The sequence below is a fragment of the Daucus carota genome, chromosome 9, assembly GCF_001625215.2.
Source record: "Daucus carota subsp. sativus chromosome 9, DH1 v3.0, whole genome shotgun sequence".
Lineage (NCBI taxonomy): Eukaryota > Viridiplantae > Streptophyta > Magnoliopsida > Apiales > Apiaceae > Daucus > Daucus carota.
In genome coordinates, this window is record NC_030389.2 from 7811640 (window position 1) to 7828326 (window position 16687).

The window sequence follows — 16687 nt, forward strand, 5'->3', positions numbered from 1 at the left end:
TTGTCAGATTTTGCATATATAAATTAGTGATTTCTGATATACGAATGAGTGATTTTTGTAGTTAAGTAGTTTCTAGTGGAGTAAGCCCATATATATATATATTCTTTACAATAACCTCCTATCTATGTTTACTAGAATTATAAACATTATGGGTTAATTATCAAACTCATCACTGAAGTGGACAAATGTTATCAAACTCATCACTGATCTCCACGGGGTCTCAAGTGGCTCACTAAAGTTGCTTAATGGTATCAAACTCATCACTGCCGTTAAAAAAATTAACGGATGTTAGACAGAATGACACATTGGCTGTAGGGTTTGACATGTGGCATGCCACATAAGTTTACATGGAAATAAAGTATGCAATTTTTTTATTAAATTACTTTTAGGATATAATTATCTAAATAAATGCATGGAACTAAATTTTAATATATAATTAACTAAACAATTAAGATTAAATTTTATGTTTTTTATTAGATTATAATTATTTTTGAATAATATTGAAATGTTTTCTCTTTTAATAATTATAATTATTATTGTTGGCAAAAAAATATTTTTAAATTTTCTTTTGGAGTTTCTTGTACCAAACAAAAACATGAAAATAAAAATATATGTAAACTTAACATATGAAGCAGCATACATTGTTTGAATTTCCAAAAACAACACATAATGTTTAAAGCTTAAATGAAAGATGGATCCAAAAACAAACATTGTTCAAGCTTAATTAATTAAAATGTTAACCGAATGAACACAAGTCTAAGAAATATCAGTGAACCTAGAATTAAAATGTTAAACTTGTCTAGCAGTTTCTCCATTATTATGCTCTCCAGGTTGTCCCATAGTCATATTTTTCTGACATTTGTTCTTTCGATGACCACTTTCCCCACATTTGCTCTCAATTTTTTAGCCTCGCTCTCAATTTATGTGGAATATCTGGTGGCAACATCTCATCAGTGGAATGCACTTGCCAGTAGTCTTGTCCTTTAAGTGCTCCTAAAGGATGGTTGTATGTTTCCAGATACTTCTCTCTCTTGTAAAAATCTGACACAAAATCCAGGGGTTGCATACATTATTTCCATGTAAACTTATGTGGCATGGCACATGTCAAACCCTACCGCCAATGTGTCATTCGGTCTAAACATCTGTTAATTTTTTTAACGGCAGTGATGAGTTTGATACCATTAAGCGACTTTAGTGAGCCACTTGAGACCCCGTAGAGATCAGTGATGAGTTCGATACCATTTGTCCACTTCAGTGATTAGTTTGATAATTAACCCTAGACATTATTCTAGACCGATGTAATATAATAATATTTTCAATACTATATTTTTACACAATAACAATAATGAAAATTATATATATAATATATTACTATTTCAATACTATGTTTTGCACCTTTAGTTTAAAATCCTAGATCCATGGGTGAATAAGATATTGCAGTATTACAGGCCATTCACGTTCCATACTCGGCAAAACATCACACGGAGATTTCAGCTAATCGATCCGGACAAGCCATTTCCATTTATCTTGCACAACTCCTCTTTGAATTCCCACTAGTGTGGAGTACAATCTTTGAGAAACAAGCCTCCCATCTACTTTGTAGTCAAATCTGCATATATATCAACACATAGTTATGCAAAACAAGGCTCCTTTGGGAGGAATCTTTAATTCTTCTCTACGCCATAATGGGCAAATAAGACACTTTTTTATTGCAATGCCAATTTTGAGTATATAGCAACGTGCATGCTCAGTAATAAAAACTTGACTGCATGCTGCGTATTCAACACACGCTAAAGAACTTTAAATTTTCAGCTCCGAGAAAATTTTGATGCATGACCGAACCAGGATTTTGAGAGAATCGCGACTATATACTTGAAATTTATGACAAATTTTATACCTTTTTCCCCGGAAGGTAATACTTCCTACAGCAGCAACACCAGCAGCAGTTCCGGTGCAGAAAACCTCATCGGCATGGTCTAGTTCATCCACGCGAACACTCCTTTCATCAACCTACACAAGTTCCAGACATGTACCTATGTATTCAAAGATAAATTTATCCGTGGTTTCTTGTAGGTACTACTAGTTCCATTATGTAATGTCGATAGAGCAGGCATTGGAAATGTGTTATCAAAATCATACGAAACATGTGTTATAAGATTTAGAAACAGGTTGACTGCAAGTTAAGTCTAGTTCTGTGATTCGTTTGCATGTTTTTTGTGTTCAGTGACACAACTGCAAGTTGGCCATAAGTTCAGTGATCTTTTTGCCTGTTAACTGTTAACCCATTCAGAAACACAATATTACCTGATAACCAAGATCCCTTGCAATCTCAATGATGCTTTTCCTGGTAATCCCTTCGAGAAATGTCCCATTTGGTGCAGGGGTAGAAATCACATTGTCCTGCACTTGAGATGATTTTTGCACATGTTAATAATTAAGCATCATTTTCGAAAGTGATTTAGTAGTAATTAAATAGTTAATTGATTAACTTGCAAGTATTAGTTTAATCATCTGCAATATCTTTGGGATTGTGCATTTCCTATACTCATCATATTCTAAATATCACATGTGACAGGAAGAGTATTTTTCTCCCTGGAGTTTGGTTATTAGTTGTCTGTTTGCCATAGTTTATTTGGAAGTCAACTGATCGACAACAATGACATCTTCCCCCCAAAATTATTTTTTGAAGATAATTCGAAAAAGAACTCATAAGGTTACTCTGGAACTTACCTTGACAATGAAAAAGTTACTGGAACTGGCCTCCTCAATGATAGTTTTACTACTGGAGTCGAGGTACAGAACATCCGAAAAGCCTATGCTCTTTGCTCTGGCTTGAGCTTTCAAAACCTACATCACACAAGCAAACCAGCCCTTTGTAGAATGAAAATCTTGAGAGGAGAACTTGTTCTCTTTTGCAGGACACAAATAAATTAGAAACACCAAAAAATTGTAGTAAAAGGTAAAACTTGATCGACGCAAAATTAAAGTATACATACTGGGGAGTAATTTGTAATGGCTTTGACACATCCAGCACCACCAGGCGAAGCGCGATGATATTCGTCCTCAACATACAAACTCAACGGTGCCATACCCTCCTGTACACAGAAATGAGCCTGATTTTAAAATTTGCTTTGAGGAAATAAATTAATCATGAATAAAATTAAACTAAAAGGTTCAATGCAGAGGAGATTTTTTGCACTAGATTTTTCTTCTGCTTATTCTTGGAATTTATTAGGGTGAAGAAATAGCAAGAACATGGACCTTGAAATAGTTTCCAACAGGGGAAGCATATATCAGAAACGTGTACTCCGGTGCAGGAGCCACACCGAGTATAGGGCCACTTCCGATGAGCAATGGCCTAATATAAAGTGACCCTTTTCTTGTAGGCGGAATCTGTCCATAAGAGAGAGCATAAAAACCAGAACAAATGATCAAGAACTCCTCAAATTTATGTGATCAAGTAGTAAAGTTTATACCCAACGATGATTAGCAAGAGCAATTTCTTTTACTGCATCAACAAATTGTTCGGTTGAAGGTGCAGGCATGCACATTCTATCAGCACCAATTTGCATCCTAACTGCATTCTGTTCAGGTCGAAATAAAAACAGCCTTCCATTTTCCCCCCTGAAGGCCTTCGTACCTTCAAATAATCCCTGTCCATATATAGACATTACATAACAAATATGATCTTTTTCGTATACTATGACCTTATACTCCGCTCAGGGGCGGATCTAGGAAGAGACACCGGGACATGTGTACCCCCAATTTTTTTTTTTTTTACATTTTTTCACCATTCTAAATTTTGCAAAATTATAAAAGTGCCCCCACAAAATTTAAAAATATATATCTGTTTTCTGAAAATTTGCTTGGTGCCACCCTGAAGTTTATGTGCTAGATCCGCCCTTGACTCCGCTCAACTCATTTACGACAAGATCACTTGCCTGGCCATAGTTTAGCACACAAGCAGCAGGGCTCAGCTCGATGCTTCCATAGCGATCAAGATGCCCCTGTGTAAAACTCTCGCCTTCTGTACATTTCATCATGTACATATAATCCGCAGGCATCAAATTAAATCCAAGATTATCCCAATCGACGCTAAGATTTTCACTGCAGACAATGAGCACAAAGTGTTTAAAGTAGCAAATATACCATAGGGGAAAAATAATTATCAGCATTATGTAAAAAAAGTCACTTTTGATGAGCAAATGGCTCGTACTCTTTTGAAGAAACTGCAGCTCCAGATGTATGGTAGCTAGATCTTGCCCCTGATTCACAAACACAGAAACAAACAGCACACACATATTAGAATGTCCGTAAAATAATGCCCCGGTGCAATTCTGTTACAGACAATAACAACAGCTTTTAACGTGAAAACATGATTTTGTCCAAGGGAAAGAGTATTTTTGGAGTGATGTAGTGGCTAACCTTGAGATTGGATGAACTTAGAACTGAAGATTTGGCGTAAAGTCGTAATTCTTTGAAACATGATGAATTTCGTGGTGTTATATGATTACTCATTCACAGAAGAAAGAAGAGAACAAGAGCTATATACGTTGAAGTCGAATTATTAAGAGGAACAGCTGGAAATGAATAAATTATTCGGAAGTCATGCAGCATGAGGATCCTATAATATTATGGGAGAGAAAAATAAAGACATACTCTACACTACCCCGTCTGTCCTCTATTAATTATTAGGTGATTTCTTTGACCAAATTTTGATATATCTAAATAATATTTATTAATTATTTTAAAGATGTGAAAAATAAACCTTAATAAGGATTAGATATATTTTTAACTAAAATAAATTTTTTTAGTTTTTTGTATTAGATAATGTAAGGTTGTAAAAATCGAAAATCGGTTCAACTTGGTTTGGTTCTGGAAAAATGAGTACTCGGAGCTGGGGAGAGTACTCGGAATGAGTTATCGGATAACTAATCGGGTATTTTTTTTAATTAATTTTTTCTCTCATATATAGTTATATACTGATTAATAATAAAACTGACTAATAATATTAATATTTTAATAACACACTTGAAATAATGAAGTTCAAATAAAAGTTACTTGCTGGATTGTTTTTGACATAATAATCATTCACAAGTTTTAATAATAAAACACATATACTTTCTACTTAATGTCAATACTTTGCAAAACCAAAACCAAAACATATACTCTATAAATTTACATTTAGTCTCTTTTGAAATAATTTTCAAATAAAACAATAAAAAATTGATAAGTCAAACTCGGATTTGACCTCCAGTACTCGGAGTCGAACCGAGTTCTGATCGATTTTTTAATGAATCGGTTTTGAACCCGATTACTCGGAACTCGGATCGGATGAGGGGTTAAAAACGAGTACTCGGCCGACTTGCCGATTTTTAGAACACTTCATAATGTATATGATTATGATCAAAATTTAATTAATTTAATTTTTAAATAATTAAAATAATGTATATAATATGAGAGGGAAGGAATAATATAAATACGAATCTTTCAAAATTTCTGGTTTTTGCTGTAAGAGATCTTGTGGGGCCTAGGTACCAACACTACATGCCAGAAAATCTGGTTTTGACGACAAAAATTGGTTGAGAAGTGCTCTTCTGTTTTCAAGTATTTATGTTTAATTTTTTGACATATAATTATAAATTAATAAAAATATTTAAAATTAAAGTATTAAAATATATTTTTTGAATAATATTATAATATATACTTTAATTCAAAAAGTTAAATTTGTAAATTAAATATTCTAACTATGAAATCAATGCTCTTAAATATATGTGTAAAAAATTTAATCTTGTCTTGAAAAATATCTCTTTCCTCTTCCTCTCCTTCTCCCTCGTCTGTCCTATTCTTCTTGGAAGATATATGATTCCTTGAGACAGAAAAACACGAAATAATTATTAAAATATTTTAATAATCAGTAGGCGTGTACGCACTTGAGTTTTGAGATGCAAAACTAAAGATACATGTATAATGCATGTGTGTTTAGTTCCTATCAACCTGTGTTTTGGACGGCTCGGCTAGCTTGTGTTCCTAATATAATTTCATACTTGTTTGCATGGAAATAGTGCCGGCCTGTGTATTAGGCGGAGCCGAAGATCCAATGCATTGTTGCAGACTTGTAAGTTGTAACACAAGTAGGGGAAAAGGAAAATAAAATTTTTATATAAAAAAGATTGTAAAATTAGCTTAGCCTCCAAAAGTGTAATAAATTCATTTGATGTAGAAGATATTATAATGAGATTTCAAAATATGACATCAAGAAGAATAAACCAGCTCGATTGATTTCCATCATCTAGTTATGTAGAATAGATAGAAATGCATGTATAGCCAAATATTATACTCCTACCTTTTATTCCGGTGGGTGATACTTCCTAGTTCCTACAGCAGCAAAACTGACAGCAGTTTGCAGAAAATCTCGTCGGCATCATCTAGTTCATCTACACTAACACTCCTTCCGTCGACCTAAAGGATAAAATTCCCCAAAAATGAGTTATACATGTTATAAGATTCCGAAACACAATATTACCTGATAACCAAGATCTCATGCAATCTCTCCTTTTCTAGTAATTAATCCCTTCCAGAAATGTCCCATTAGGTGCTAGAGTAGAAATCACATTATCCTGCACTTGATGTGCTCAGGTGAGAAAGTATTACCACAAGTATTCATCTATAAGACCTATAAGCCGACATTGTCGAAAAGAAAAATAGATACTCATTTGTAGTCTCACATTGTCAAAAAGAAAAACATCCCTTTCAAAAGTGATGATGTAGTACTAATTAAATGGTTAATTGAATTACTTGAAAGTATTAGTTTAATCATCTGAAATATCATTAAGATTGTACATTTCCCATCCTCTTAATATTCTACAAAACACATGTGACACGGGAGAGTATTTTTTTTCCTGGAGTTTTCTTAGTAGTTGTCTGTTTGCCATAGTTTATTTGAAAGCCAACTGATAGACAACAATAACATCTTCCCACCAAAATCACATTTTACAGAGTACATCTAAAATTTTTGAGTTAGATGTTCGAGTTTATTTGATAATATATTAATATGAAATACATGTAGGACTTAGAGCATCTCCAACGGCGTTGGCTATAATCGTTGGCTAAATTGGACATGTAAGACATTATGTAAAATTTGTTGAACCTGTAAGACATTTTGCTTCAGTGGTACTGGCTATATTGATTGGCTATAATTTAAAAATAGTATGTTATTAATATTTTAAATTGTTAAAATAGAATATATCAGTTTAATATGGTAATAATAATGTACAATCTTGCTACAGATTTTCTTACAGACCTGTAGAGGTTCGACAAATTTAGCCATCCATAGGAGGTTGGCTAAATTTATAGACAACAGCTGATCATGGTTGGAGTTGAGTTTTTGAAGCTGTTGGCTAAATCTTTTTATTTTAAGTATGCCAACTCATCTTTTAGCCAAGGGTTTTAGATGGTTGGAGATGCTCTTAGATGAAGGACATATCAAATCAAATCAAATATATTCGCTATATCGCATGTAGAGGATGGTCTAGGCATTATAACATGTACATAGAGCATACACCATAAGGAAACTATTTTCATGAATACCTCATGCTTAGTGCATCACAAATAAAGTGAATCATACATATATATATGTATATGTGTAGACATGATATAAGTATAGATAAACACCTATAAAAATGTGTTAATTAAACATGAAGTATGTGACTACTGACTCCAGAAACTCAAATAAGTCACTTATTATAAATTTGACTCAAACTGATCATTAGAGCATCTCCAACCATACAAACCCCTTGGCTAAAAAATGAGTTGGCATTCCAAATATAAAAAATTTAGCCAACCTGTTGAAAAATTCATACGCCAACCAGGTGAACCTGTTATCTATAATTTTAGCCAACCTCGTAAAGATGGCTATATTTGTCGAACCTCCACAAGTCTGTTAAAAATCTGTAGGATGATTGCACATCATTTATTACCATATTAAACTGATATATTCTATTTTAACAAACTAAAATATTAATAACATTCTATTTTTAAATTATAGCCAACCAATATATAGCCAATACCATTGAAGTATAATGTCTTACAGGTTCAACAAATTTTATATAATGTCTTACAGGTTCAATTTAGCCAACGATTATAGCTAACGCCGTTGTAGATGCTCTTAATTAACTTAACTAATTTTGAGGAATCAAGAATCAAATCAAACTACTGAGATCCAACATGTTGGGAGAATTCCAACTAAACAAGAAAAATAGGAATGAAGGAGGTGGAAAACAATATGAATGCTTAATTGAATGGTGTTATATTGAAATTGAGCCAGCAGATGGAGAACAATAGGAAGTAGATGTAGAGTCTGCATCACAACCTATTTCTCCGTCACTAAAGAACTGAAAACTTTGATGATGATGCATTTATGGACGAAGCTATGAATCAGGTTGTACGTAAAGTCGAGACAACGCATGAGAAAAATAAAGGTGATCTTAGTCCAAACGAGGTAATATATATGAGTAATTTTACATATTCTTTCTGGAAGAATGAGATGCAACAAAATCACATCATGTTTTTTTGTCACTTCAATTGTGTATGCACTTTCCGGAATGACAATAGGCAACACATACATTTAATTTCAGAACAATAGATATTGACTCCGCAAGAATATTTGATTAATGTAATTTTGAATTTTATATGCGTATGCTACCAAATATTGCTCGTAATATAATGCCTGTTGGTTCGGTTGAAATGGGAGATTTTCTTGAAACAAGATTCAGGTTTTTAAACAAGTTACTGAGCACCAGAGAGCCCAAACATGAAAGTTCATTCAACTTTTTTTAATCTTTTTGGTGATAACCGAACGGAAGAACTAAATGAGTCACTCAATATTGGAAACTGACTATTAATTCAGCTCCATTTCGGTACAACGGAAAGTGTGTTACAACTGTGAGCGGATTGAAAGCTTTAGTAAACAATTCAAAGAAAGGGGATCAGAATATACAAAAAAAGTGTTTTGGTAGTTTGCCTGATTTAATTTTAAACATATTTTCTTGCGACATATAGAATGTTAAGTATCTAAAAAATTGAGATCATTTGAAACATATGTGCTATTTTGTTTTGGCATTAGAATGGTTGATGTTCAGGAATCATGGTTATAGTAATTAAGTATGATATATTGCTATTTCACTTCATACCCCTCACACTCTGGCACTTGTTATATTGTATCAAGTGGGAAGGTTTTTTTCCCAACAAACTTATACATGAGAGTTTTATTTCTCTAGTAACCAAACTTTAAGGTCTGGGAACCAATTTGCAGTGATACTTTAAGGCAGGCCCGGCCCAGAGGGAGGGCAACCAGGGCGACCGCTCCGGGCCCAAAAAGTTTAGGGGCCCAAAATTTGTATAATTTATGTATTGTTATTATATATATACGAGCCTATTCTATCCTAAGTGACTGTAACTAAACTAATGATACTATCAATCATGCACTAACAGATAAATGTCATCAAACATTTGTTTAATCTTCTGTTTTTTTAACATCCAGTACACTCTATTGTTTTATAGTTATTTTCTTACCGAAGTTGACTAAAATTTGAGTTTGCATTACTACAAGGTCATATTTTATCAAATTTTGTGAAGTAAAAAAAATTAGGGCCCATTTTCTTCTTTCGCCCCAGGGCCCTCAAAAGGTATGGAACGGCCATGCTTTAAGGTTAAAAATCCTTCGAAGCCTATTTTTATATGTGCTTCGACATTGAATTTTTATTGTTGAATGGAAATAATGTTCTTGCAGAAAAGTTAGTTCAGACAAAGAAGAACGTGGTACATTCTTTGATCTACTGATACTTATAAAATTGATGTTGATCACCTGTTTTTACTGCAAGTACTGAAAGAGCATTCTCGGAAATTAAGATCTGGTGGTGTACATTGTATAAATGGAATAATAGTAAAAGCATCCTTCAGTACAGACCAATTGCACTTAATTACCTATATTTTAGATAATTGTACAATACTTCTTAACATTTTCTGGGTTGCATTATGAACCCAAAAAATGTAACATTTTATGTTTATTTCGACCTATCATATTGTAAATAAGAAGAGCGAAATAGACTTGAGAATTTACTAAAATGTAGTGTTACATATTTTTAAGTCTATTTTACACTTCTGTCAAAAAAAAAAAAAGAAGTCTATTTTACACTTTTAATTTAACAAAGTGATATATCAAAATTGACAATAATACGCCAAAAGGGTATAACATGTGACGTTGAAATATATTAATGGATACACCGTGCAATTACCAAAAATGTAGGTAATAAAGTGCCGTTTGTCCAAACAATATAAAACTTTTGCAATTCTCTAAATCGAGTAACCTAAAATTCTATTGTTTGTGGCTCTGCAGTCTTCATTCTTTTAGTTTGTAGTGCACCTATCATAGCTGCTAAACCCTCAAAGTGGTGTCATAGCCATGACTGAATCCTAAGGTTTTTATTTGTCATGATAACTATGAAGTTTCAGCTTCAGGTTCAGGACTTGTAGCGGATAACAAGCTAGTCTTTATGATAACATTAATGTCTGCAAACAGTGGCGGAGCCAGACAAAATATTCAAGGGGGGCACTTTTAATTTTTCGATTATTTTCAAAATATGTTACTTAATTAGTTTTACAAATTCGAACAGCAAGTACTACAAACTGGAACAAACAGACCTGGCTAAACATCCTACCCTTCAAATCTTATTTAAAAACCAACCTGCTACCACAACTGAATTAGACATACAAATCCTAGAGAAGCATGACCATGCTGAAACTACTGCTAGAACTGAAATAGACTGAAGCTGAGAGATTTAGTAATTTATCCGGGACACAAATGACAAAACATACGAGTATTACTAATATGTGGGACCCACAAAGGGAAACCTGTGGGGGCACGTGTCCCCCCAGCCCCAGTGTGGCACTGCCTTTGTCTGCAAAGATGTTTGCAAAGACCGGTAGTTTCAGAAATCGTACATGACAATAATGTGTGTTATTCATTATGAGGTTCTCCGAAAACATATATTTTTGACATACAGAGCATTTGAAATGATTTGTAGGTCAGTCTATCTCTACTATCCATCCCCATTTATCTTCGATAAGCCCTCTCTGAATCCCAACAAGTGTGGAATATAGTTTCTGGGAAATGAGCTGCCCCTCCATACTGTAATTTACCCTGCAAGATGTACTAAAATTTAATTTCCATCTTTTAAAATGGTCGACTGCAGAATTTTAAATAAAACCAGATACACTCAAATCTAACATGAGGTTATGAATTCAAATCTCGACTAGATCATCACTTTTGAATTTATAGTTTATGACGAAGTTAAACAAACACATAGTTTGTGGTGAAATTGTGTGTTTACCTTTTATCCTGATAGGTAACACTTCCTATCGGAGCAACGCCTGCAGCAGTTCCAGTGCAGAAAACTTCGTCAGCATCGTTTAGTTCCTCCACTTTAACACACCTTTCTTCAACCTACGCAAATTCCACAGACATGGAAAAATTAGGGAATTAGAAGCTTGTATCCGTTATGTCAAGAAACTCGAACAGAACCTTACTTTGTATCCAAGATCCTTTGCAATCTCAATGATGCTTTTCCTCGTAATTCCTTCAAGAATGGTACCACTAAGTGCTGGCGTGGAAATCACATTACCCTGCAATTAATCAGTTCTAATAATGGGTATCCATTCTTGATTGTGTAATAATAATACCAATGTAGAACAGCATTGGCCTTAGTATTTGTATCGGCTGAGCCTTGTGCACAGGCAAAGTCTGCAGTCTGCAGATCATTTGTCATTACTTAGTCTTAACCGATAAGTACATATACCTTAACAATAAAGACGTTAGAAGAACTGGCCTCCTCGATGTTCGTCTTACTATTGGAATCAAGGTATAGTACATCAGAGAATCCCCTGTTCTTTGCATTGGCCTGAGCTTTTAAAACCTACAAAAATCAAGCAAAACAAGATGGCTGTAACACAAATCACCGAATGAAGTCTTCTTCTAGCCAAACGGCCATAAGGGTTAGCTAATTGTTTATCTGCAAACAACACATAAATATGATTTGTATAATAACTAAATTTAATTACTGGAGAGTAGTTTGTAATAGCTTTAATGCCTCCAGCTCCACCACGCGAAGCGCGATGAAATTCCTCCTCAACGTACATATTCAATGCTGCTGTACCCTCCTGGACATTTTAATAAGCCATGACAATCTTAGAATTTGTACATTTACAAGACTCTGTTCGCGTGTGCTGCATAAGTTTTTACCTTGAAATAGTTGCCAACAGGGGAAGCATATATGAGAAATGTGTATTCAGGAGAAGGAGCGACGCCAAGTATAGCGCCACTTCCCATAAGCAACGGCCTAATATAAAGTGACCCTTTTCCGGTTGGTGGAATCTGTAGATAAAACAACAGAAAACTGCTCAAATGAAACCAAACTTAAAATCAGTGACAGTTTAGGCAATTAATTTAAGCATGATGCGTGAGAAATTCACCCAACGATGGTTTGCCAGAGCAATTTCTTTTACAGCTTCAACGAATTGATGCGTGGAAGGCGAAGGCATGCACATTCTTTCTGCCCCAATTTGCATCCTAATTGCATTCTGTTCAGGCCGGAACAAACGAAGGCGCCCATTCTCTCCCCTAAAGGCTTTGGCTCCTTCCAGCAATCCCTGTCAGTTTATATTCTAAAATCATGAAATCTATGCATAAATCTTTTAACATATGCAATATTTTCAAGTTGCTTAGGAGGTACATCCTTAAAATTAAAAAAAATCTCGCAGAAATTAGGCTGGCATAGCATAATACAGAACTAAAAAACAATATAAATCTAGACAGCCACCGATATATTCCATAGCATGCTTTACACAGAAAAATTGAGAACACAAGCTCACACATTTGGAAAATAATGCAAAGCGAAACACGGTAAATTTCATCTGGTATGTAACCATAAAAAAATTAGAAAAAAAGAGACATGCCTGGCCATAGTTGAGAACACAAGCAGAAGGGCTCAATTCAATGTTTCCATAGCGACAAAGCTCTCCTTGAGTAAAATTCTCACCTTTCGAACACTTCATCGTGTACATAAACTCCGCAGGCATCAGATTAAACCCAAGATTATCCCAGTCGAAATTGTCAAGCTCACTACTAATCACAAATCATAAAAATATGTTAATGGGTTTGTCTAGTGTGTGCTCATGGGCACATGCTAAGCACTAAATTCTATATGTTCGGCTCACTTTGATTGGTGTGGTTATTGCGGTAGTAGCCAACCAAAATCAACCAAACTTATAAATTTTAGTGTTTAGCCCACAGGCACACCATAGAAAAACCGTATGTTGATTACCAAACACAAGAGAACACAAAAAGAACATAAATATACATCATAAATGTGAAGTACTTACCATGTAAGAGTAGATGGGTCATCAGCTTTTAATGATGCAGCAACATTAACAGATGAAAGGTGCCTAGCTCTGACCTGTTGTACAGAGCAGTGTTAACAGTTGAAACCTTTTGGCTTTTGCATGAAACATGAATACATAGATATTGTAGCTGAAACTACTAACCTTGGAAATGGAAGAATGCAAAGGTGAAGATTTGTGCAAGACATGGCGAAGAGAGGCTCTGGCTCTTTGAATCATTGTTGTATATTTACTTGGTCTCTTGGGTTTCTGTGGGAGAGAAAATGAGATGAAGTTTAAGAGGGAGAAGTTGGACTAAGGGCTGCTCGGGCTCCCGAGTTTGTTTTAAGGTGGTAAGTAAAGTGATGTAGAGTGCTGTCAATTGCATCCTATTTTGCATTTCATTTTAGATGTCAAAGTTTTGGAGTGAAATTATACTAAAAATATATTTTCATTTGTTTTTGTCTTTCTAAAAACTCGGGAGCACAAATAGAAATTAAATTTTATAACTTTACTTTCTTAAAACTCGAGAACACAAATAGAATTTAAACTTTATAACTTTACTTTTTTTTCACTTGTTTTTCTCATAATCGGAAAGCCGACAGCAGGGTGTAAAGAATGTACAGGATTTGAGCTTTGAGGACCTCTCTTACACTAATGTTTGTACAACCATGCAAACATTTTTTTTATACCTTTTCCTTTCCAAATTAGTTCTAATTTATTTTGGACAAGTAATTTAAAATATATTGACCGTTTATATAATTATTTTTTTTAAATTTCTGTTGTGAATAGGAATTTCATACTTAATTTTTTGTTTATCGAATAATTTTTTTAAAAAAATTAGGCGGCTATGTGCTGAATATATCTTCAATTTTACGCTCAATACATGCTCGAAGTGCACTTCTAATTTGGAAGCGAGGGAATATTTTGAGTATTAGATTTGAAAATTATGCAAAGAATATAAACATTTAGGGGCCGTTTGGTTTAACTCGGGGAAACGGAATGGAATTCTGAAAGGGAAACGAAGAAAAAGGAAAGGAATGATGCTGAATTGTATTACGTGTTTGGTTTTGATCCAGAAACGGAATGAAAGTTATATGATTATTTTTGTATCTAATTTTTCAAATATCACTTAATTTGAAAAAAATTAATAATATTTATGTTTATAATGATATATTTTTATTATTTTTATAAATTAATATAATTTATTATTTAAAAATATTATTATTTTTTGAATGACTTGACTTATAAATTATTTTTAATTTATAAAAGTTAAATTAAAATTTAATTTTGATTTTCAAAAAAGCATTCACATATCATTTCTTATTTTTAATGATTTGTGAAATAAATTATAAATGGAAATGAAAAAAGAATGAGGAAAGGGAAATCAAATACGAAGTTGGGTAAACCTACAATTAAAAAAAGAGAAAGAGAATGACAAATTTTATAAAACAAATACCAACAAAGGGAATAAAGTTAGTTCTGTCCCTTTCCCTTTGTCAGTTACCCCAAAACAAACAGCGCTTTAATATATGGACATGGGTAGTACTCCCTCTATTTGGATATATTAGTGTTTTGACTTTTTTTACGTACTTTTAAAAATTTTGATCGCACACATAAAATTAAATTATTATTTTTAAAATTTTCTTTTTGTGAATAAAAATATTAGTGATATATTTTTATTTACAAAAGAAATTTGAAAATAATAATTTTATGTGTACGGTCAAAACTTTTAAAAATACGTGAATAAAAATATTAATGTTTTATAAGTTTTGACCGTACACATAAAATTATAATTTTATGTGTACGGTCAAAACTTTTAAAATACGTGAACAAAACTTTTAAGGTGTAATGTTTTATTTTTACGGTAGTTTAAATTCATGTTAAATTCATGTTACAAAACGGTTTTGTTAAAACATGTCTATGTTTTTTTGAAAAGAAGAGAAGCTGTTTCTTCATTTTTGCGTGAAGCAACTTTAATAACAAATATTTTATATATCATACGCATATAACAAAAAAATAGCAAAATAGTTATCGGATTTCTTTTATCATATCTTTTTAACTGAAAACTGTTTTACATATTAGCAATTTTAAGCGGCACTTTTAAAATATTATTAATTAAATAACTTATAATAATATAATTAACTTTATCTCATATTTTTCATTATTTATGTACAGTTTATAATAATATAATTGAACTTCTTCTCATATTTTTCATTCTTTTCTGGATAGAAAGAATGAAAAAAAAAATACACAACCAGATTCACGGACTCATTAATAGTAGAGATGCAGAGGACAACATGTATGTGAGGAAACAATGACAGTGATTAATGTGATCTTTTTATTATCGATGAGTTTGGTGCACATATTTATTGGATTTTGGAAGAATAGACTGGACCTCTATATCCTGCATATAGATTTAGTTAAGTTACGCAAAAATAATCTAGATAAGTTGATACAATCTTGAACATATTAATATCAGTACATCTCCTCCTTATATATATTTTCATCATATATAAAGTATAATATAGCCAAGATTCTGGTTCAATACTTTTACTCTTATTTTTTTTTAACAATCATTTATGTTATATGATTTGAGCGTGGATAAAGAGTTTTTTGATTTTTAAATTAATGGTGGATTGCTCGCATTTGCAGCAAAAAGTAGAAACATAACCGAGAAAAGAATTTTTTGTATTTGGGAATTTTTTAATTTTTTGTAAACCAGTAAACACGAACGATTTGCATCCGTGATAAAAAAGAGTATTAGTTATTGTCTTTAAAATTAAAATGGAACAGTTTAAGGGTTGAAAGTGATAACCCTTATGCTAGCAAAAGAGACAGGTGTGTGTGATGTCTTTTCACAGTCATGATCAGACTCTAAGGATGACACATGGTTCAATTGTTCATTCTTACATTTATTATAATTTGTAAATAGTAAAGAATACATATGACACGTACACGGAGGAAAGTTCGGAAGTGAGTGGCAGTAAGACAAGGAAATCCTCCTTCGACTCGAATTCACTAAAACTTCAATTGAATCTGAGATTCTTACATTTTTCTCGGTCTTCATCTTCGTTGCTCTATTAAAAATAGGTGTTCCTTTTATTCATCACCCCTTGTAGAATCAAGATTTTTCGTTATACACCTTACAATTTGGCCCTCGTCCAACAAACATGTACCCTCGTGATGCCAACACGCTCAAAGACAACACATTTTTTAATACATCTGGTACATATCTCACAGTAAGAGCTTT

The 16687-nt window shown here is 33.1% G+C and overlaps 2 protein-coding genes across 3 annotated transcripts; both read right to left on the reverse strand.

Moving 5' to 3' along the window:
* Positions 1–1343: 1343 nt before the first annotated feature.
* Positions 1344–4638, reverse strand: LOC108202014 (branched-chain amino acid aminotransferase 1, mitochondrial-like). Its single transcript, XM_017370374.2, has 10 exons — positions 4426–4638; positions 4217–4265; positions 3942–4107; positions 3477–3653; positions 3262–3393; positions 2997–3095; positions 2731–2847; positions 2305–2400; positions 1898–2010; positions 1344–1609 (listed from the first exon to the last, which is right to left on the reverse strand). Exons 1-10 carry the CDS (start codon positions 4484–4486, stop codon positions 1495–1497), a joined length of 1125 nt encoding a protein of 374 aa, XP_017225863.1. The 5' UTR covers positions 4487–4638; the 3' UTR covers positions 1344–1494.
* A 6364-nt stretch (positions 4639–11002) lies between these two features.
* Positions 11003–13784, reverse strand: LOC108200505 (branched-chain-amino-acid aminotransferase 2, chloroplastic-like). 2 transcript variants are annotated; one of them, XM_017368680.2, is made up of 10 exons: positions 13600–13784; positions 13438–13511; positions 13012–13177; positions 12529–12705; positions 12299–12430; positions 12118–12216; positions 11856–11972; positions 11587–11682; positions 11391–11503; positions 11003–11200 (listed from the first exon to the last, which is right to left on the reverse strand). In XM_017368680.2, exons 1-10 carry the CDS (start codon positions 13672–13674, stop codon positions 11086–11088), a joined length of 1164 nt encoding a protein of 387 aa, XP_017224169.1. In that variant the 5' UTR covers positions 13675–13784; the 3' UTR covers positions 11003–11085. The 2 variants fall into 2 exon arrangements, with proteins under 2 accessions (XP_017224169.1, XP_017224168.1); XM_017368679.2 differs by having other exon boundaries at positions 13012–13180; positions 13600–13774.
* Between the last annotated feature and the right edge of the window lie 2903 nt (positions 13785–16687).